Here is a 21363-nt window from a genome sequence, read left to right on the forward strand (position 1 = left end):
TCAGATAAATATCTGAATATATAGTATCAGAATGTAGATCAAATGACTTACCTTTAATTCTCTCAGAAATTGTAATTATTGCAATCAGCTGTAGATATTTTAAAGAAGGGGTGAAACAAGTTGACATCTCCAAGAAGTTTTTGAGAGTCATTTAGAGATTTTCAATGACCAATTTCTCATAACAGTGGGAAAACAGCCAAATGATTCACCCTGCTGTTGAGTCTGACACAGGACAGCAGTAAATCCTCCATATGCCTTTAGTAGTCCTGACATTTTACCAGAGGCCCTGGGAGATGGCCTATGTCCAGCACAGCACTTGCCAACTCCTGTTTAAGGGCTCAATTTCATCTTGAGTTAATTTATCAATCTCTAATTCCCCTATTTGTTCCCTTGAGCTCTGTCAGGAGACTTTAGTAAAGGAAAAACATTCTGTTTAGATTATTTAGCAAGGTGACAACAAGGGAGCTCTCTTATGAGGATGGGGCAGAAGGCTCTGGAGTGGACATGGGCTCCTTGTCCCTCACTAGGGCCTGTCTAAGCATGCTCCAAATAGAAAATGTACCAGCAGCCATGTCTTTACCTCCATTTTTAGTACAAGAGTTTTAGAAATCTATTTTTACTATGTCCCATGTTTCTATACCTAATCTTTGACGAGGGTACCTAGGGTTACTATATAAAACAGAGAAAAATCTTCAAACTCACCAGTATTTACGTTAATTCCTCTTTTCTTAAGTATACACTGAATAATGTCAGTAAGTATTTTTCTATTCTGAGCTTCAGTTTGTCCCACACTGAATGAAAATAGAGCACACAATCACACAATAATGATTCCTCAGCCTTAGTAACCTGACTCAGCAGTCTAGGTCAAAGACACCCTGGCGTGAGACTCCTAGCCTCATCTGAAATGTCCTCTCTGTCTTTCTTTTAAAGTAAAAACCTCCCTTTCTTTTTCATTAAACATGACTCCTTGAGTCCAGGATCCAGGTGTCAGATAGGGAAGACCATCTCAGACCTTGTGTTCAACTGTTCAAGGAGGGCATGTGTTGTCCGTCACTATGTAAAGCAGGCACACACATACAACCTTTGTCGATGAAGCAAGCTGGAATGAGCTCCAACATCTTTATATATATTCATATATACACATTTGGGGGATGGAGCAAAGCTCCAACAACTTTTTTCATTCTCCCACAGCTTGCAAATCCCAAGAAAATATTTCAAGCAGTATAAAAACCACAATGTAGTTACATTCTCTTTTTCCGTAAGTGAACAATTACCATGAGGACATAGGTAAAAACATGTTCCCCAATGCCCTCACATATCCAGTCTGATTGCATGTAATGGATGGAAAACAAATGTAAAGCAAATTATTCCCAAGAATCTACACACATTTGTAACTAAGCAACTTACTCGTTGTAGATTAACAAAGTATAAGTAAGCAAGGTAATTTTCTCAGCCACTTTCTCTTACCCTAGGAAGAAAAGAGACACAAGGAAGGACAGAACATTTTCTCTCAGGCAGCAACCACATACAACCTTCTGACAGCCAGGGCCCAAAGTCACTATGGGCAGGTTGCCAGAGGTATTATTCAGGACTGAGGGGGCAGAAGGAATGTTCTTGTGGTTGTTTGGCAGGGGAATACATTTCCAGGCAAGAGGAATTGTAGCCCAAGGAATTGGGCTAACAGGCAAATCAGGCAGCTAAGCTATCAGGGTGTCTTTTATCCATGGATTCAAGGCTCTCTGGAGTGGGTTGGTAAAGTGACCCCTCCAGGGGCAGAGGCTGGTAGAGAGAGAGAGAGAGAGGACAGGTTTGGGCTGGAGGCAGCTGATCCAGGACCCAAGCCAAGTAGAAGGGAAGGGAGTAGGAAGGGTCTAGAAGCACAGTCCTGGAAAAAAGTCCTATTGTGATTATAAAACTACAGGCAACACACAGTTAATAGGGTAAAGCAGCTACTTTGGGATAGAAATGGAATGTTTCACAACCCACTGGATGTAAAACTGTGACATGACTAAACTGTATCATCCCTGGTTTTTCCTCAACAGTTTTTTTTTTTTTCATATTTTGCTTCATAGAAACCTGTACACCCAAATTAATAGCTAGCTCTTCCATTCACAGTAGCTAGAAATAGAACCAGATTTTATGGTCTTTAAAAGTTGAATGGATAAGGAAAATGTGGTACACAAACAAATGGAACATCTATCAATTGTAAAGAAAAATGAAGTCATGAAAATTTCAAGTAAATTGATGGAACTAGAAAATATTTTAGTTAGTGTTGTGACCGAGGTCCAGAAAGACAAACACTGTATATTCTCTCATGCAGATCCTAGCTTGAAATCTCTTGTTGAATGCATTTAACATGGGGCATAATAGGAGCCAGGAAACTAGGAAGGGGGCTTCATGAAGAGAAGGGGTTAGAAGGTTATAGATAAAACAATAGCTGAGAGTTAGAATGTTGGTGGTTAAAAGGTTTAGGATAGAGGGAAATGGCACAGTGAAGGAAGTCACTTTTGGATGTTGTGTTTATAAAAAGATAAACAGAGAGGTTACATGTTTTGGTAGAGGTGTAGTCAGGTAAGGGGGTAGAGGGTCACACAGTGTTATTGTATAGAAAAGAGTTTATTCAGGGTTTGGTGAGGGAAGTTAAGAGGGTAGTAGAGTCAGATAAAGGCAGAGAGAGTAGAGGAGGAGAGGCCAGCTGTGAGCAAGGGAATGGGGAGAGAGGGGGGACAGAGAAGGGGCAAGAGGGCAAGAGAGCAAGAGAGAGAGGAGGGGTTAGCAGCCCATTTTATAATGAGTCAGGCATACCAGGCTGTTGCCAGGTAACTCTTGGGTGGAGCTGACAAAATGCTAAGTGCTGGTATGGGGGAGTGCTGGGGACTAAACCAAAGCCTGGTGGTATGGAAAGCCCTATGAAGTCTACAGTCTCACAATCCTGTTAAACAATATAAGTAAAGGAATAGTAAAAACGAAAGTCATGTTAGAGAAAAAGGATGAATTCTGTGGCCTAGGGCTGAGTGGACTGAGGAAGAGTAAAGGGAGAGGGTAGATGAACCAAAACTAAGGACATGTTGAAAATGCCTATCAAAAGCCACTTTTTTAATAAGTTAATTTCAAAATATAACTCCTTTAAAAAGGAGTTAGAATAGGAAAGGTTTGCACGGATGGGCAATATTGTTCCTAGAAGAAATATGTTATTCATTGGAAATTGAGGTGCAAAGGATAGGATTTTCCCCTATGAATTGATACTCATGGAGACCACAGAGGTCTCAAAAACATCATAGACTACTGTCATGGTCCTTGGTTACCTCCTCAAACCTCACAGTAAGGCCATATTTGTTGAAGACTGAATTCTGAAAGCGAGGATGTGGAGTTGGAGAAAACATAAAGCTGACACATACAGAGAATCTCGCGGGGGCGCTCGTGCACACACACACACACACACACACACACACACACACACACACACAAACACACACACACTCCATGAGAATAAGTATCCCTACCTACATAAATAACTCTAGTGAGAAGAGTGTGCATGGTAGTGGGACACTCAACATTTCTGCATAGTCACACAATGACCAATAATGTCCAATTTCTCATAACAATGAGAAAACAGCCAAATGGTTCACCCTGCTGTTGAGTCTGACACAGGACAGCAGCAAATCCTACAGTTGTCTTTGGTAGTCTTTACATTTTTCCAGAGGCCCTGGGAGATGGCCTGTGACCAGCACAACACTTGCCAACTCCTCTTTAAGGGGTCAATTTCATCTTGAGTTAATTTATCACTCTCTAACTCCTCTGTTTGTTCCCCTGAGCCATGTTAGGAGACTTTACTAAAGGAAAAACTTTATGTTTAGATTATTTAGCAAGGTGACAACAAGGGAGCTCTCTCATGAGGATGGGGCAGCAGGCTCTGGTGTGGACAGGTGTTCCTTCTCACTTACTAGGGCCTGTCTAAGCATGCTCCAAATAGAAAATGTATGAGCAGTCATGTCTTTACCTCCATTCTTAGTACATCAGTTTTAAAAATCTGTTTTTACTATGTCCCAATATTACACATACGTTAAAGAACTTATTTGTTATAGATTAACAAAGTATACGTAAGCAAGGTAATTTTCTCAGTCAGTTTCTCTTACTGGCAGCCATTAATTTGCAGTTACAAAGAAAGGATCAGTTATTTATTACTGATCTTAAAATGTAATCTTATCAAAATGCTAAAAGAATCACAAATCTAAACTTTTATTTAATAACAACTGGTCAGTTCTAGTTTAAAACCTCAGGGAAGACACCTTTTTTCTTTATTTCTCTCATACACTCTCCCCATGTCTTATGGCCTTGTTGAATCTACTTTTTCTTCTTGCTCTTGATCCTTCCAGAGGCCTCTGGTTATACTTATTCTTGCTCTACTATAAAAACCTCCCCTCAACCATGCCTTAAACAGTTATGTCCTCCTTTCATTCACACTTAGGAGGGCCACTATAGAGCATGAGGTGTTGAGGAACCATTTTGCCTCCAAGACTAGCTTGTGTAGGCATAAGGTTTTGTGTTCTCTGTAAAGTTTACCCTGGGCTTATTCAAATGCTGATTTCTCTGCACTCACATCTTGTTTCAACCTGGACACTGCATTTTAATGTTTTTACCAAGAATCTCCAGTTTCTAGTTTCTGTAAACAGTTCTAACCATTTACTCTGCCTTGTCAATAAATGCTGATCCCCCAGTGTGACATTAGTGCTGTATCCCTCAGAGATTTACTCATCCAGTGAGTCTGAGGCCAGCATAGCTACACAGTGAGATGCCATGTGCAAATAAATAAACACTTGCTTTAAAATTAAAAGCTGTTTGCTTTGTCAAATCATACAGTGTTTCACACTTCCGATTATTTCATTCAGTGTACCACTCAGTGTCTCCATCTCCTGTCCTATCTAGTGTTCCTGTTTCTCAATACAAAACAAACAACCACCCCCCCCTTCAAAAACAAAAAACAAAAAACCCATCCTGTGAAAGAGCCCCAGAGCTGGGAGACCCTCACTCAAGTCTCGGGATGACGAGACCCCCTCAAGAACTCATACGAAACCATCCTTCCTGTAATTACATGAGGTTTATCGATAGGAACCAGTGCACTGGGGTCGAGACTCATATCCCTCTCAAGGGCAGTGGAGTTCGACCCCGAGAGGCTGGGAGAAAGAGTATTTAAAGGCAGAGGCTGTGAGCCCCAGGGGATGGGGGGACGTCAAAGGGGAATGTACCACAAGTTACAGGATTGTTTTATGGCTCTAAGAGATAAGGGGACGCCAAAAGGTTTTATGGCCCCCTGGTTCCTGGAACAGAGCTACTAAACCAGGAGAAGGGTTGGGTCTTCAGGTCCTCATTATTTTTAAAAGTTTGTCAGAATTGATGAAGTATCTGCATTTGAAACACCTCTGGTAAGGCTTGTGGACACATAAGGGGTGAGTCCAGTACTGTATAGTCACCACCGATTGGGTCCTGGTACCAGATAATGAGTGGCAGCTGTCCTAGAACTAATTACTGTTTGGTTATATAAATGCTTATGGAAGGCTGGAGGGGTTCCCAAACAGAGTCCCGATAGATATCCTTGTAGCAGTCCTTGTAGCACCTAGACTCAGTCTTAAGATCTTATTAAGTCTTTAGCATCAGGATTCCAATCTGGACACTATCTGTACCTACACACCAAGGTCATGACTGTCTTTTCGAACTTCTAAACGTATACAGGTTGTGATCCCTGAGGCACAGTCCCAAGAATTGTTAGGAGTACTAACACATGTAATGTTACATCATTTGTAATAGAAACTAAGCCTATCTCTACACCTCTCCCGATGGAACCCAGGGCAAACATGAAATTCTTGTTTCTAAAGCACACTCCTCAAGTGAGCATTATAGCAACGTACCAGTCTGGTCTCTTATGTATCCACTTATCTGATGTGTAAGTCTAGGGAGCTTTTTGAAGATCAGAGTGTCCCTCTAGGTCCCAGCTCTCAGCACCAACAGCGAGTACGCAGCTGGTGAGGGCTGAGACTTGACGGCTGTCAGGGTGGTCAGCAGCACCATGTACGGTGCTTTCCAGTGAGGCTGAGTGTCTGGGTTCAGTGCCATCGTATGTAGCCGTGTCTTCGACCTGGAACTGATGAGATGTCTCGGGGGTCCCCGGGGCATAGGCTGCTGCTGCCAGCTGTGAGCAGATTTCTTTCTGTATCACCTGTAGGTCTTTTAGCCTGGCATACAAATCATTATTACTATGACATGTTGGTTCAATAACATTATCTAATACAGTCAGAGGAACTGAGGCCCCATATAAGATCTCAAAGGGGATAAGGCCGAATCTGGAAGGGATATTTCTTGCTCTGAAGAGAGCAAGAGGGAAGGAGTGCCACCCAGTCTGTGCCAGTCTCCATGGTCAATTTGATCAGGGTCTCTTTTAGAGTTTTATTTTTTATTCTATTTGTCCTGAACTTTGAGGTCTGTAAATACAGTGTAATTTCCAATCGACCTCTAAATACTTGGCCACACCCTGGCTTACCTTGGCAATGAAAGTAGGGCCATTGTCTGACCAGATTACCTTGGGCACTCCAGACAGGGGGAAGATTTCTTCCAGTATCTTCTTGATGACTACGGAGCCCGTTTCTTGCTTGGTGAGGAAAGCTTCTATCTATTCCTAAAAAGGATCTACAAGCACTAGGAGATACTTGTAACCATATTTTCTCAGTGAAGTTCACTTTGACTTCTCGCTAAACTCTCTAGGTCTCTTTGCCCTGTTTGCTTGTTAAGCATTCACTTACTGACATACCTTATATTTTTTACTGTCTCTCTTGGCTAAAATCTTAAAGTCTATTATATATACCTTAACTACTTGGACAACCTTCTTATCTCCTAAATGAGTCCATTTGTGTATTTGGCAAAGTGAGTCTTTTGTTTGTTCTCTGGGGAGTATAGCTTTCCCCTCAAGTGTGTCATTGTCCATTTATCTTTTAAGCAGTTTGGGCCTTTTCTTCTGTTGTGTATTCTAAGTGAGGCCATCCCTTCAGTCTGATCCCAGTTCCGAGTGGCTGTCTCAGGATAGGCTCCAGTATAGTCATTTTTTGAGTCACTTAATCTACTTTGTTACTGTCCCATGTCACTGAATCTCTTTTATAGTACTCACAGTTGTTGGCTTCACCAGGGCATCCAAGAGATGGTAAAGACATCTGTGGTGCTGATGTGCTGGGGGGTTGAGGTTCAGACATTCCAGATGACATCCACCATGGCAGCACCCACTTATCCCTGACCTTCATGAAGAAAACTGTTCCTGTCTGTAGACAAGGTAGCCTCGGCTTTCAGCAGGGGTCGATCGGTCAGTTGCAGAGGTCTTTCCTCCTCCCATAGGCTTCTATCAGTGCTTGACACTCGTGCTGTGGTGGCTTCAGGTCAGGATTGGGCAGCAAGGTGACCAGATTGTCCTCAATAGGTGGAGAATCTAGTCTATGGCAGCTAACTAGTGGTCCCATCCTCTGGGACACTTTATTCAAAGGCAAAACATCAGCCACTCTACCACAGTTTTAAGTCCTGGATTGAGTGATAATTGTTAGTGCCTGGCTGGCAGGAGCGGTGTGTTCCAGGCAGAACGGCACTAAGCCACATATCTCACATCTCCCAGCATCAGGTACTGGTGCACTGAGACAGGTCTTAAGCTCCACATACACAGTCTGTAGATATGCATACACATGGCTTCACCCAGCCATTTTGGCCCACACAAGCCATTTTGGAGAGCAAATTTCTCACGAGCAAGGGATTGGGGCAGTCAGGGATGACCATGAACTAGTGGGTTACCCGGCCCACACCAAGGTCCACTGTTCTTTGGGTAGTCCATAAGTATTGTTTGTTGCCAGTAGCCCCCTGTACTCAAGGTCTTTTGTTGGACACTAGACCGTTTGAGCATAGGAGCACTGTGTGTTAGCCCCTCGTATTCACAAAACAACTGGGCGGGCTTCTCTTCTAACTTTGTGCATAGCCAGCACTCTAGGACTTGCCTTCCAGGCCACTGGAGAGGCCCCTCTTGTTCTTCCTGTGGCAGTCCCTGACTCAGTGTCCTTTTTCTTTGTATTAGGCACACCGGATTTTTAGCCAGAAATTCTCTTCTGTTGCCAGGTACTGTCTTCCTAGGTTCCCTAACTACTGTGGCCAGTATATGTTCCTCTCTTGTCTTTTATCTCTCTTTAGCTCTCTAGCTTCTTCTTTTTTTGTCTCTTTTCTTCTCTAGCTTCTTGTTCTTTTTACCCTTTTTCTCTTTCTCTTTTTTAGTCTCTCTGTTTAACCTTACTTTCTCTGCAACTTACACTAACTCTCAGCAACTTAGCTTAACCCTTCAAATAAATTTCTGTAACTTTCTCTTCATATCTTTTTTTTTATCTTAGCCAGATTGGTGGGGCATTTTTTAGCCCCTCGGAGACCCACCCTTGGAGTCTGGCCACAGACCTGGCACTCCCTACCTTCAGGCGTATTGAAACCAACAGGCAGAAGTGAGGGCCTTCCATCCGTGTCTGGAACATTTTTTCTGGCCTCTAGTAGTATTCTGTCTTTCCTCGGTGGTAAAGAAGACTTGTAACAGTTACTAACAAGCATCTCAAGTGGGATGGTGAGAAAACAAGAAGAAAATCTAGAGAATAGAGGTCCACTGAAGAGGACAAATAGCATTTAGTCACACAGCTAAACCAGGAGGCCTTTTTGGACAAAAAGGCCATTGTAAAAATAAGCACAAGCTTTGTCTGTGAAACAGAAAGATGAGCAGAGAGGCAGCTGATCTGTTACCGACTATCTCTCTGGACTTAGATTTTCTCTCAAGGAGTATCTCTCTTCAGTGTCAGCTTGGTGGCTTTGCCTCTCAAGAGAACCAGCCTCCAAATGACACTAGGCTTCTAGTAAGAACTAATAACAAAAGGATGGAGAGATGGTTAGGACCTGGGTGCTAGATGCCAAGTGGCTGACATAAGAATTGTAACGGGTTCACCTGGGACTTTCAGGACCTCAGTAGCAGCCCTTTACCAAAGTGTCTTAGTGGGCTAAAGGCCCATGGAAAAGTAAACATTAATCCTGACCTTGGCCACAGCCAAAGCCTGAATTCTAAATTTTGACTGGTAAAACAAAGTTCTTCACAGTTTGTTGTAGATTCTTTTTGAAACTATTTTAGGGGCTTCTCTGCCCCCCAACCTGGGGCATTTTGACCACACGGGCAGGAACTGGCTGCTGTGGGGATAGGATCAAAGGCATTCTCCATGTTATTTAATGCTGGAGATCAACTCCTCTCTTGGAATAGGGCCAGCAGATAAGGCAGGCTCCCTCAAAGAACTTCTCTTAATGAACACTCTCCTTCTGAGAGCGAGTGTTGAAGGTCTGGCCACTAAAGGCAGCAACCTGAATTTTTTTTTTCAGGGCCAAAAGACTCTTAAAACAACCACTAACTCTACACTATCTTTTTGTTGTCAAAGCGTTAACCTCCGCTGGCCTCCTCACCTTGAAACTCCTCTTATGCTGACTTGGCCTTGGCTGCGCCGCTGCCATGCGCAGCCTGCAGCTTACTAGCAGGCCTGTATGCTTGCCACCCTCAGCCCCTACATTTTCCTACTCTGTGCTGTCCCTTCCTTAGAAGCTGTGAATGTTTAAGCAACAGGGAGAAATTTTCTTCAGGATCTAAGGTAAAGCTTTCAGGTTCTTGTTAATGCCTGCTTCAGACAGGGTCACTCACTAACCTGGAGTTTTTCATACACAACTGTTAGCAGCAGCTAGACTGGTCAAGGGGAGTAAAGGGAGGGGCATCTCTCCTTGGGGAGGAGGCTCAAGAGAGAAAGACAAGACTCCCTGGCAGAAAACAATTTCTCTCAAGCAAATTATTTTCAAGTTAAGCACCAAGAGGACCAAGTAAAACTCCTTGACAAACAAAGCAAACAGTTTCATGATTTCAAACACAGTCGTCTGTCCAATGTCCAAAAACGAAACGAAAGCCAAAAAGACACTCGACAATACCACAGAAAACAAACTAGACAAACAAGACCAAGACAAAGCATCCTAAAACCAATTTCCACAGATGCCTGGTACCTTCAGTTCCTTGCCCAAACTGCAGCTTAACCTTAGCTGCTTCTGGGATGAGACAGACCATCTGATTCCACCTCCCAACAGGATTCCAGAGTGTCCTCTTGCCCTAACGTCCGTCCAATGGTCCACCGTCAAAGACAAAGGGGTTGTCACAGCCTGCCCCATGGCAAAGATAAAGAACACCAAATACAGAAACAGAATACAGACAACAGACACTAACACTCGTCCACACCTAGACTTAAATAGGCAGCCGAACGTGACCTCTGATGGAGTGGGATTCCTCATCCACTCCCGCCTAGGGAAAAGGAGCACTCTGTCTCCTTTTCTTCAATAAGTCAGGTCCTCCTGACTGCCCAAGGTTGGGTCCTCCCGACTGTTCTCCACCCGTGGAACGTCTTCCAGGGCTGCAGCTTGCGGGCCCGGCGTCCCCCCTTCCGTGGCCAGAGGGTCCTCACGGACTGCAGAGGTGGCTGCACGGAGTGGGATTCCTCGACCACTCCCTTATTTCAAACCGATACTAACCAGAATCAGAACAGAGACAGACACAGACAGTGGGCGCACACTTAGACACAATTGGGGATCCCCCTTACCTCCAAGAAGGTCTTCGGAGTTGTGGGTGGTTGCAAGATCCTGGACGAGCCCCCAAATGAAAGATCCCCAGAGCAGGGAGACCCTCACTCAAGTCTCGGGATGACGAGACCCCCCCAAGAACTCACACAAGACCATCCTTCCTGTAATCACATGAGGTTTATCGATAGGAACCAGTGCACTGGGGTCAAGACTCATATCCCTCGCAGGGGCAGTGGAGTTCGACCCCGAGAGGCTGGGAGAAAGAGTATTTAAAGGCAGAGGCTGTGAGCCCCAGGGGATGGGGGGATGTCAAAGGGGAATGTACCACAAGTTACAGGATTGTTTTATGGCTCTAAGAGATAAGGGGACGCCAAAAGGTTTTATGGCCCCCTGGTTCCTGGAACAGAGCTACTAAACCAGGAGAAGGGTTGGGTCTTCAGGTCCTCATTATTTTTAAAAGTTTGTCAGAATTGATGAAGTATCTGCATTTGAAACACCTCTGGTAAGGCTTGGGCCTCCAGTTTCCTGGAATGCTCTCTCCAGGATGCAATGGCTGGAAGGGACAGTAGGGGCTTAAATAAACATCACAGGGGCAGAACAAAAACAGTTACTCACACCAGGTGATAAGCAAAGTAGTTCTCTTGCATTTTTAACAATCTGTCTTCCTGAGTCAGGTCCTGTTGCTGAGTTTTGGGCTAATTTAAAACTCTATCTCTCACCTGTTCTGTGTGAGTGGGTGTTCTGCTGAAAAGTAAGAATAAACAAGTCACAAAGTGAACAAGTTTGAACTTTCTTAAATGGCCTTGTCTGGAAACGCCCAGGATTAGACAAAATTCCCTGTCCGGTTTCATTTGCAGTTGAGATGAGATCCTCACGGGATGAAGATTCTATGAGATTGATGAAGACAGAAGACACTACCACAGACTTCCTAAAAGAGGGAGAAACAGGTATATCTTTAATGCTACTTGAAACAAACTAGAAATGCAGAGAGGAGTTGTAAGACTCTACCTGAGTCTTAACTACTGGGAGACTTCTGTAAATGGGACATGAGACTGGAAAGATTGATGCAAAAGCAAGAAGCTTATTATTGTTCCAGTACACTGGAGTCAGCCTACATTGGGGGAAGAGGGAACTGAGCTTTCCATTAGTACAGTTTTTATACAGTTTATAAAGGACAATTTCAGGTATGGTGATTGGGCATACAAGCATTGGTGGGCTCAACTGACCTTTAGGTTGCTGTGGACTCTGGCAGAGTCCTGGTCTTTGATCTACAATCCTGGTGCTTCTGTTAGATAAGGTTGGGACAGCTCTTCTGGGAGAAAAGGGCTGCTTGGTGTCTGGTAAACACTTCAGGAGCTCTAGTCAGATAATATTGGCACATTACTTCCTCCATGGGAGGGGCTGTTTGGCACTCTGAGGCTGGTGGAAAATTACTAACCCTTTCCTTTCAGAGTGTTACCATGGTCTCACAAAAGAGCAGAACCTCCTGCCAGTTAACCTGGCTAGGCCTGTCCCTGTATAAGTGAAGATGCTTGGAGGCTTGTGTTAAATAGGTACTCTGTTGCTTACATTGTGAGAGAGTGCTATTGTGATGGCTAAAAGTATGTATTAAGTTTTAACAACTTTGTCTCAAAGTAAAAAACAAAACAAAACAAAAACAAAAACAAAAAATTCCCAGAAAGCCTATAAAGCCCCTTGCTCGAGGATGGATAACTTCCTGAAATGCTTCAAACTGCATGCAAGAGAAGAAGAGAATTGTTTTCAGTTCCTTGAAGAGAGCATGTGAATGGCATTTAGAGTTTCTCAGCAGAAAACAGCTGCTCTGTGATCAGATCCTCCAAATAAAGTGTAAGTGGTCTAGGTGGGTTTTGTTGTTCCTCTGAGTTTTGGTGGTGATGGTGGTACTGCTTGAACAGCAAGCACATTTACCCCCTGAGCCATCTTCCTGGCCCAAGAGAAACTGCTTTTTCTGCAAAATGCTTTAGGAGATACTTACACTGTCTAGCAAGCTCTGACTTAGGGATTTCTGAGGACAGCAGGCTGAGGAGTATTTAGCCAGAGCAATAAATGGGCAGGGCCAAGCATGAGGTCTAGTTAGTGTTTCCTTTCCAATCATTTCCTCCTAAACTGACTCATTTTGGTTTACTTTGGGACAAAGTCGGGAACATCTGAGTTGTGACATATGACTTAATTCATAAGCCTACGGTAAACACTTGCAGATTTTAAATATAAACACAGGCATTTTCATCTTGTGGATATGTGTGTTGGAAGACAAGGGCATGTGAGAAGAGGGATATCAAAATGTTAAACTTTTTTTCCTGTGTTTCTTACAAAACCTGGTAATATTAATCATATTTGTGCAAGTTTTGCTTCATACATGTCATTTTTTTCATTTTTTTGATCATTTGGAAAAAATATGTGTTCATAATGTTTTTGCGTGTATGTGTGTGTGTCTGTACTGTAGAATGGCCCATGTGGACAGATCTTAGGTTGAGAAAAATGACATCTCTTCTGAATATGGTCCTGGAACTATTGATTCTGTGGTGAAGACTCACAGTTGATAGTCTGTACAATAATTGTATTGAAATGGATCACAAATACAAACACAGAAGGTTATAAACCTAAATATACATGAAGGAAAAAATCTTTATGAGTGAGAGATGGTCTCAGGCAATGAATGTTGCTTCCAATATCAAAATCTTTACCGACACACCAGAAAAATACACTGGTTTCAGTGGAATGAGAAGTTTCTGCTCTGTTCCCTGAAAAACAATTAAGAAGATAAACAATGGGCTCCCAGACCCTGTGGGAGAGAGACCTCACCGCCTGGTCAGGTGGGCACTCCTGAGGCTGCAGAGCGGAAGAGACCACCAACACTGCCCACCCCTGCCCATATCCCTGGCCCAAGAGGAAACTGTATAAGGCCTCTGGGTTCCCGTGGGGGAGGGCCTAGGAGCAGCAGGACCCCTGCCCCTGAACCTGAAGGAACAGACTGGATAAACAGTTCTCTGCACCCAAATCCCGTGGGAGGGAGAGCTAAAACTTCAGAGAGGCAGACACGCCTGGGAAATCAGAAGAGACTGCACTCTGCACACATCTCGGATGCCAGAGGAAAACACCAAACGCCATCTGGAACCCTGGTGCACTGAAGCTCCCGGAAATGGCAGCGCAGTTCTTCCTGGTTGCTGCCGCCACAGAGAGCTCATGGGCAGCACCCCGCGAGCGAACTTGAGCCTCGGGACCGCAGGTAAGACCAACTTTTCTGCTGCAAGTGACCTGCCTGGTGAACTCAAGACACAGGCCCAGAGGAACAGCTGAAGACCTGTAGAGAGGAAAAATTACACGCCCGAAAGCAAAACAGTCTGTCCCCATAACTGGCTGAAAGAAAACAGGAGAACAGGTCTACAGCACTCCTGACACACAGGCTTATAGGACAGTCTAGCCACTGTCAGAAATAGCAGAACAAAGTAACACTAGAGATAATCTGATGTCGAGAGGCAAGCGCAGGAACCCAAGCAACAGAAACCAAGACTACATGGCACCATCAGAGCCCAATTCTCCCATCAAAACAAACATGGAATATCCAAACACACCAGAAAAGCAAGATCTAGTTTCAAAATCATATTTGATCATGATGCTGGAGGACTTCAAGAAAGACGTGAAGAACTCCCTTAGAGAAACACAGGAAAACATTAATAAACAAGTAGAAGCCTACATAGAGGAATCGCAAAAATGCCTGAAAGAATTCCAGGAAAACATAAATAAACAAGTAGAAGCCCATAGAGAGGAGACACAAAAATCCCTGAAAGAATTCCAGGAAAACACTATCAAACAGTTGATGGAATTAAAAATGGGAATAGAAGCAATCAAGAAAGAACACATGGAAACAACCCTGGATATAGAAAACCAAAAGAAGAGACAAGGAGCTGTAGATACAAGCTTCACCAACAGAATACAAGAGATGGAAGAGAGAATCTCAGGAGCAGAAGATTCCATAGAAATCATTGACTCAACTGTCAAAGATAATGTAAAGTGGAAAAAGCTACTGGTCCAAAACATACAGGAAATCCAGGACTCAATGAGAAGATCAAACCTAAGGATAATAGGTATAGAAGAGAGTGAAGACTCCCAGCTCAAAGACCAGTAAATATCTTCAACAAAATCATAGAAGAAAACTTCCCTAACCTAAAAAAAAGAGATACCCTTAGGCATACAAGAAGCCTACAGAACTCCAAATAGATTGGACCAGAAAAGAAACAACTCCTGTCACATAATAGTCAAAACAACAAACGGACAAAACAAAGAAAGAATATTAAAAGCAGTAAGGGGAAAAGGTCAAGTAACATATAAAGGCAGACTCATCAGAATCACACCAGACTTTTCGCCAGAAACTATGAAGGCCAGAAGACCCTGGACTGATGTCATACAGACCCTAAGAAAACACAAATGCCAGCCCAGGTTACTGTATCCTGCAAAACTCTCAATTAACATAGATGGAGAAACCAAGATATTCCATGACAAAACCAAATTTACACAATATCTTTCTACAAATCCAGCACTACAAAGGATAATAAATGGTAAAGCCCAACATAAGGAGGCAAGCTATACCCTAGAAGAAGCAAGAAACTAATCGTCTTGGCAACAAAACAAAGAGAAGAAAAGCACACAAACATAACCTCACATCCAAATAGGAATATAACAGGAAGCAATACTCACTATTCCATAATATCTCTCAACATCAATGGCCTCAACTCCCCAATAAAAAGACATAGATTAACAAACTGGATACGCAACGAGGACCCTGCATTCTGCTGCCCACAGGAAACACACCTCAGAGACAAAGACAGACACTACCTCAGAGTGAAAGGCTGGAAAACAACTTTCCAAGCAAATGGTCTGAAGAAGCAAGCTGGAGTAGCCATTCTAATATCAAATAAAATCAATTTTCAACTAAAAGTCATCAAAAAATATAAGGAAGGACACTTCATATTCATCAAAGGAAAAATCCACCAAGATGAACTCTCAATCCTAAATATCTATGCCCCAAATACAAGGGTACCTACATGTGTAAAAGAAACCTTACTAAAGCTCAAAACACACATTGCACCTCACACAATAATAGTGGGAGATTTCAACACCCCACTCTCATCAATGGACAGATCATGGAAACAGAAATTAAACAGAGACGTAGACAGACTAAGAGAAGTCATGAGCCAAATGGACTTAACAGATATTTATAGAACATTCTATCTTAAAGCAAAAGGATATACCTTCTTCTCAGCTCCTCATGGTACTTTCTCCAAAATTGACCATATAATTGGTCAAAAAACAGGCCTCGACAGGTACAGAAAGATAGAAATAATCCCATGCGTGCTATCGGACCACCACAGCCTAAAACTGGTCTTCAATAACAATAAGGGAAGAATGCCCACATATACGTGGAAATTGAACAATGCTCTACTCAATGATAACCTGGCCAAGAAGAAATAAAGAAAGAAATTAAAAACTTTTTAGAATTTAATGAAAATGAAGGTACAACATACCCAAACTTATGGGACACAATGAAAGCTGTGCTAAGAGGAAAACTCATAGCGCTGAGTGCCTGCAGAAAGAAACAGGAAAGAGCATATGTCAGCAGCTTGACAGCACACCTAAAAGCTCTAGAACAAAAAGAAGCAAATACACCCAGGAGGAGTAGAAGGCAGGCAATAAACAAACTCAGAGCTGAAATCAACCAAGTAGAAACAAAAAGGACCATAGAAAGAATCAACAGAACCAAAAGTTGGTTCTTTGAGAAAATCAACAGGATAGATAAACCCTTAGCCAGACTAACGAGAGGACACAGAGAGTGTGTCCAAATTAACAAAATCAGAAATGAAAAGGTAGACATAACTACAGATTCAGTGGAAATTCAAAAAATCATCAGATCTTACTATAAAAGCCTATATTCAACAAAATTGAAAATCTACAGGAAATGGACAATTTCCTAGACAGATACCAGGTACCGAAGTTAAATCAGGAACAGATAAGCCAGTTAAACAACCCCATAACTCCTAAGGAAATAGAAGCAGTCATTAAAGGTCTCCCAACCAAAAAGAGCCCAGGTCCAGACGGGTTTAGTGCAGAATTCTATCAGACCTTCATAGAAGACCTCATACCAATATTATCCAAACTATTCCACAAAATTGAAACAGATGGAGCACTACCGAATTCCTTCTATGAAGCCACAATTACTCTTATACCTAAACCACACAAAGACCCAACAAAGAAAGAGAACTTCAGACCAATTTCCCTTATGAGTATTGACGCAAAAATACTCAATAAAATTCTGGCAAACCGAATCCAAGAGCACATCAAAACAATCATCCACCATGATCAAGTAGGCTTCATCCCAGGCATGCAGGGATGGTTTAATATATGGAAAACCATCAACGTGATCCATTATATAAACAAACTGAAAGAACAAAACCACATGATCATTTCATTAGATGCTGAGAAAGCATTTGACAAAATTCAACACCCCTTCATGATAAAAGTCCTGGAAAGAATAGGGATTCAAGGCCCATACCTAAACATAGTAAAAGCTATATACAGCAAACCAGTTGCTAACCTTAAACTAAATGGAGAGAAACTTGAAGCAATCCCACTAAAATCAGGGACTAGACAAGGCTGCCCACTCTCTCCCTACTTATTCAATATAGTTCTTGAAGTTCTAGCCAGAGCAATCAGACAACAAAAGAGGTCTAGGGGATACAGATCGGAAAAGAAGAAGTCAAAATATCACTATTTGCAGAAGATATGATGGTATATTTAAGTGATCCCAAAAGTTCCACCAGAGAACTACTAAAGCTGATAAACAACTTCAGCAAAGTGGCTGGGTATAAAATTAACTCAAATAAATCAGTAGCCTTCCTCTACACAAAAGAGAAAGAAGCCGAGAAAGAAATTAGTGAAACGACACCCATCATAATAGACCCAAATAATATAAAGTACCTCGGTGTGTCTTTAACCAAGCAAGTAAAAGATTTGCACAATAAGAACTTCAAGACACTGAAGAAAGAAATTGAAGAAGACCTCAGAAGATGGAAAGATCTCCCATGCTCATGGATTGGCAGGATTAATATAGTAAAGATGGCCATTTTACCAAAAGCGATCTACAGATTCAATGCAATCCCCATCAAAATACCAATCCAATTCTTCAAAGAGTTAGACAGAACAATTTGCAAATTCATCTGGAATAACAAAAAACCCAGGATAGCTAAAACTATCCTCAACAATAAAAGGACTTCAGGGGGAATCACTATCCCTGAACTCAAGCAGTATTACAGAGCAATAGTGATAAAAACTACATGGTATTGGTACAGAGACAGACAGATAGACCAATGGAATAGAATTGAAGACCCAGAAATGAACCCACACACCTATGGTCACTTGACTTTTGACAAAGGAGCCAAAACCATCCAAAGGAAAAAAAGATAGCATTTTCAGCAAATGGTGCTGGTTCAACTGGAGGTCAACATGTAGAAGAATGCAGATCGATCCATGCTTATCACCCTGTACAAAGCTTAAGTCCAAGTGGGTCAAGGACCTCCACATCAAACCAGACACACTCAAACTAATGGAAGAAAAGCTAGGGAAGCATCTGGAACACATGGGCACTGGAAAAAATTTCTTGAACAAAACACCAATGGCTTATGCTCTAAGATCAATAATCGACAAATGGGATCTCATAAAACTGCAAAGCTTCTGTAAGGCAAAGGACACTGTGGTTAGGACAAAACGGCAACCAACAGATTGGGAAAAGATCTTTACCAATCCTACAACAGATAGAGGCCTTATATCCAAAATATACAAAGAACTCAAGAAGTTAGACCGCAGGGAGACAAATAACCCTATTAAAAATGGGGTTCAGAGCTAAACAAACAATTCACAGCTGAGGAATGCCGAATGGCTGAGAAACACCTAAAGAAATGTTCAACATCTTTAGTCATAAGGGAAATGCAAATCAAAACAACCCTGAGATTTCACCTCACACCAGTGAGAATGGCTAAGATCAAAAACTCAGGTGACAGCAAATGCTGGCGAGGATGCGGAGAAAGAGGAACACTCCTCCATTGTTGGTGGGGTTGCAGACTGGTACAACCATTCTGGAAATCAGTCTGGAGGTTCCTCAGAAAATTGGACGTTGAACTGCCTGAGGATCCAGCTATACCTCTCTTGGGCATATACCCAAAAGATGCCCCAACATATAAAAAAGACACGAGCTCCACTATGTTCATTGCAGCCTTATTTATAATAGCCAGAAGCTGGAAAGAACCCAGATGCCCTTCAACAGAAGAATGGATACAGAAAATGTGGTACATGTACACAATGGAATATTACTCAGCTATCAAAAACAATGACTTTATGAAATTCGTAGGAAAATGGTTGGAACTGGAAAATATCATCCTGAGTGAGCTAACCCAATCACAGAAAGACATATATGGTATGCACTCATTGATAAGTGGCTATTAGCCCAAATGCTTGAATTACCCTAGATGCCTAGAACAAATGAAACTCAAGACGGATGATCAAAATGTGAATGCTTCACTCCTTCTTTAAAAGGGGAACAAGAATACCCTTGGCATGGAATAGAGAGGCAAAGATTAAAACAGAGACTGAAGGAACACCCATTCAGAGCCTGCCCCACATGTGGCCCATACATATACAGCCACCCAATTAGACAAGATGGATGAAGCAAAGAAGTGCGGACGGACAGGAGCCGGATGTAGATCGTTCCTGAGAGACACAGCCAGAATACACCAAATACAGAGGCGAATGCCCGCAACAAACCACTGAACTGAGAATAGGACCCCCGTTGAAGGAACCAGAGAAAGAACTGGAAGAGCTTGAAGGGGCTCGAGACCCCATATGTACAACAATGCCAAGCAACCAGAGCTTCCAGGGACTAAGCCACTAACTAAAGACTATACATGGACTGACCCTGGACTCTGACCTCATAGGTAGCAATGAATATCCTAGTAAGAGCACAAGTGGAAGGGGAAGCCCTGGGTCCTGCTAAGACTGAACCCCCAGTGAACTAGACTGTTGGGGGCAGAGGGGCAACGGGGGGAGGGTTGGGAGGGGAACACTGATAAGGAAGGGGAGGGGGGAGGGTGATGTTTGCCCGGAAACCGGGAAAGGGAATAACACTCGAAATGTATATAAGAAATACTCAAGTTAATAAAAAAAAAAAAGATAAACAATGGACAGGCAGTGTTTTTCTTCTCTTACTTAAAAGAAGTTGTACCTAAAATGTACTGAGAGCTTTAAAACACAGTGGGAGGAATGGAGGAATGGGTGCAGAGGTTAAGAGCACTTGTTATTGTTCCCAAATTGAATGTGAATATGTTTTATTGGGGGTGTAATTGCTTGCTTGACAGTTCTGTGATACATACTATCTTTACATATGAGTTTCCCTTTGGCAATTGCTAGTGTTCAAACATGCAAATGATTTCATTCATTGGCATTGTTTCCTACAGTATTGCAAACTCATTCCTTACCTTTATAGCCAATTAATAAACTCTTTAGAACTCTATATGTAGATGCAACCATGTTGTCTGGCTATCAATATTCTTATCTCTGAAGTTAGACTGTTATTTCTTTTTCTTGCCTTATTGTCCAAGCTAGGACCCCCAGAGTCACGCCAGAATGTTCAGCAGACATCCTTGCCTTGCTCTTTCTCAATGGGAGTGGTCATGGGGATCATTCCTGCTGGCTGTAATTGAATTTTTATTTTTGGTTATTGTAGCTGAACCAAATTGATTGCTATTAAAATTGATCCTGGTGGCGGGATAAACACAGCCTTTATATTTTTATATGCCTTAAATAGCTCATTGGTTGGGCCACTTCCTAACCTCCACATGTTTAATCCACCCCCTCCAATATTCTGAAGTTACTCCTTACTAATGGTTCCTTGGCTCTCCTTCTCCCAGATGGGAGGATCTCCTTCCTCTTCTTCATGCCTCTCTCCCTAGCCTGGGAATCCTAAAAGTCTGGCCCCTGTCTGGTCTGCCAAGTCATTAGCTGTCTGCATCTTTATGCACCAATCAGAACTAATTAGGGATAATATACCTCAGTCTTATGTGTTGGACATTGCAAACGGTTTTTTTTTTTTTGGAAACATAATTAGCATGAGAATACTAGTAGCTATACACTTCTTGTCAGATGTTCCTCAAGTCCTAATGTGTAGAGTTATTACTTTGGACTTACATTGAATTCTCCATATGTTTTTTGGTTGAATTTACTGAAATGGTCCTTTTTTATTTTCTTATTTGTTACCATGTTGAATTAGATTTTGTTAGTTCATTATAGTTTATATAGATGTTGGATAGATAGATAGAACCAATCCTAATATAGTCTCAGCCTCAAATTCAGTATTTAGCTAAGACTGGCCTTGAATTCATGACTTTATGGTCTGCACCTCCCCTGAGCTAGAATTATAGCTCTGGTGATGTCAAACCTGGCACATTAATTAGCTCTTTGTTTTATTATTCATGTGTTCCTCTCTGGTTTAACTAGGTCTATTCTGATGACACTAATCCTGTGGGTAGCTCTCTGTTCCGTGATCTTCCCTCTCTCTGTTTATTGCTCTTTTATTGGCCCTTAGTTTAATAACTGGAATATTGTATGGCAAACATTTTGTTTCACTTTCCTATAGTCTCTTAAGAGTCA

The 21363-nt window shown here is 42.3% G+C and overlaps 1 protein-coding gene and 1 long non-coding RNA gene across 7 annotated transcripts in view; one reads left to right on the forward strand and one right to left on the reverse strand.

Annotated features, from left to right (window-relative positions):
• LOC147995087 (uncharacterized) overlaps positions 1-10976 on the reverse strand; it is a 35490-nt gene extending 24514 nt beyond the window's left edge. Inside the window, exons 1-2 of one of the 2 annotated variants that reach the window (XR_015687045.1) lie at positions 10671-10938; positions 9427-10236 (exon numbers count right to left, since the gene is read on the reverse strand). This is a non-coding gene — a long non-coding RNA (uncharacterized LOC147995087). Of the gene's footprint in view, positions 1-9426; positions 10237-10670 lie in introns of those variants that run through there. The other variant, XR_015687044.1, reaches the window with a different exon arrangement.
• Positions 1-21363, forward strand: part of Clec2gl1 (C-type lectin domain family 2, member G like 1) — a 35933-nt gene that overhangs the window by 6223 nt on the left and 8347 nt on the right. For 2 of the 5 annotated variants that reach the window (XR_015685830.1, NM_001402575.1), the window contains exon 2: positions 11508-11597. The exons of 2 other annotated variants lie outside the window; for them this stretch is intronic. Coding sequence is in view for 2 of the 3 variants with exons in the window: in NM_001402575.1 (NP_001389504.1) it covers positions 11508-11597 (90 nt within the window). In the remaining variant the exon portion in view is untranslated. Of the gene's footprint in view, positions 1-11507; positions 12499-21363 lie in introns of all 5 variants that reach the window. One more of the 5 variants, XM_087659357.1, reaches the window with a different exon arrangement.

This window comes from Rattus norvegicus, chromosome 4 (genome assembly GCF_021556685.1).
Source record: "Rattus norvegicus strain SHRSP/BbbUtx chromosome 4, alternate assembly SHRSP_T2T, whole genome shotgun sequence".
NCBI classification, from domain to species: Eukaryota; Metazoa; Chordata; class Mammalia; order Rodentia; family Muridae; genus Rattus; species Rattus norvegicus.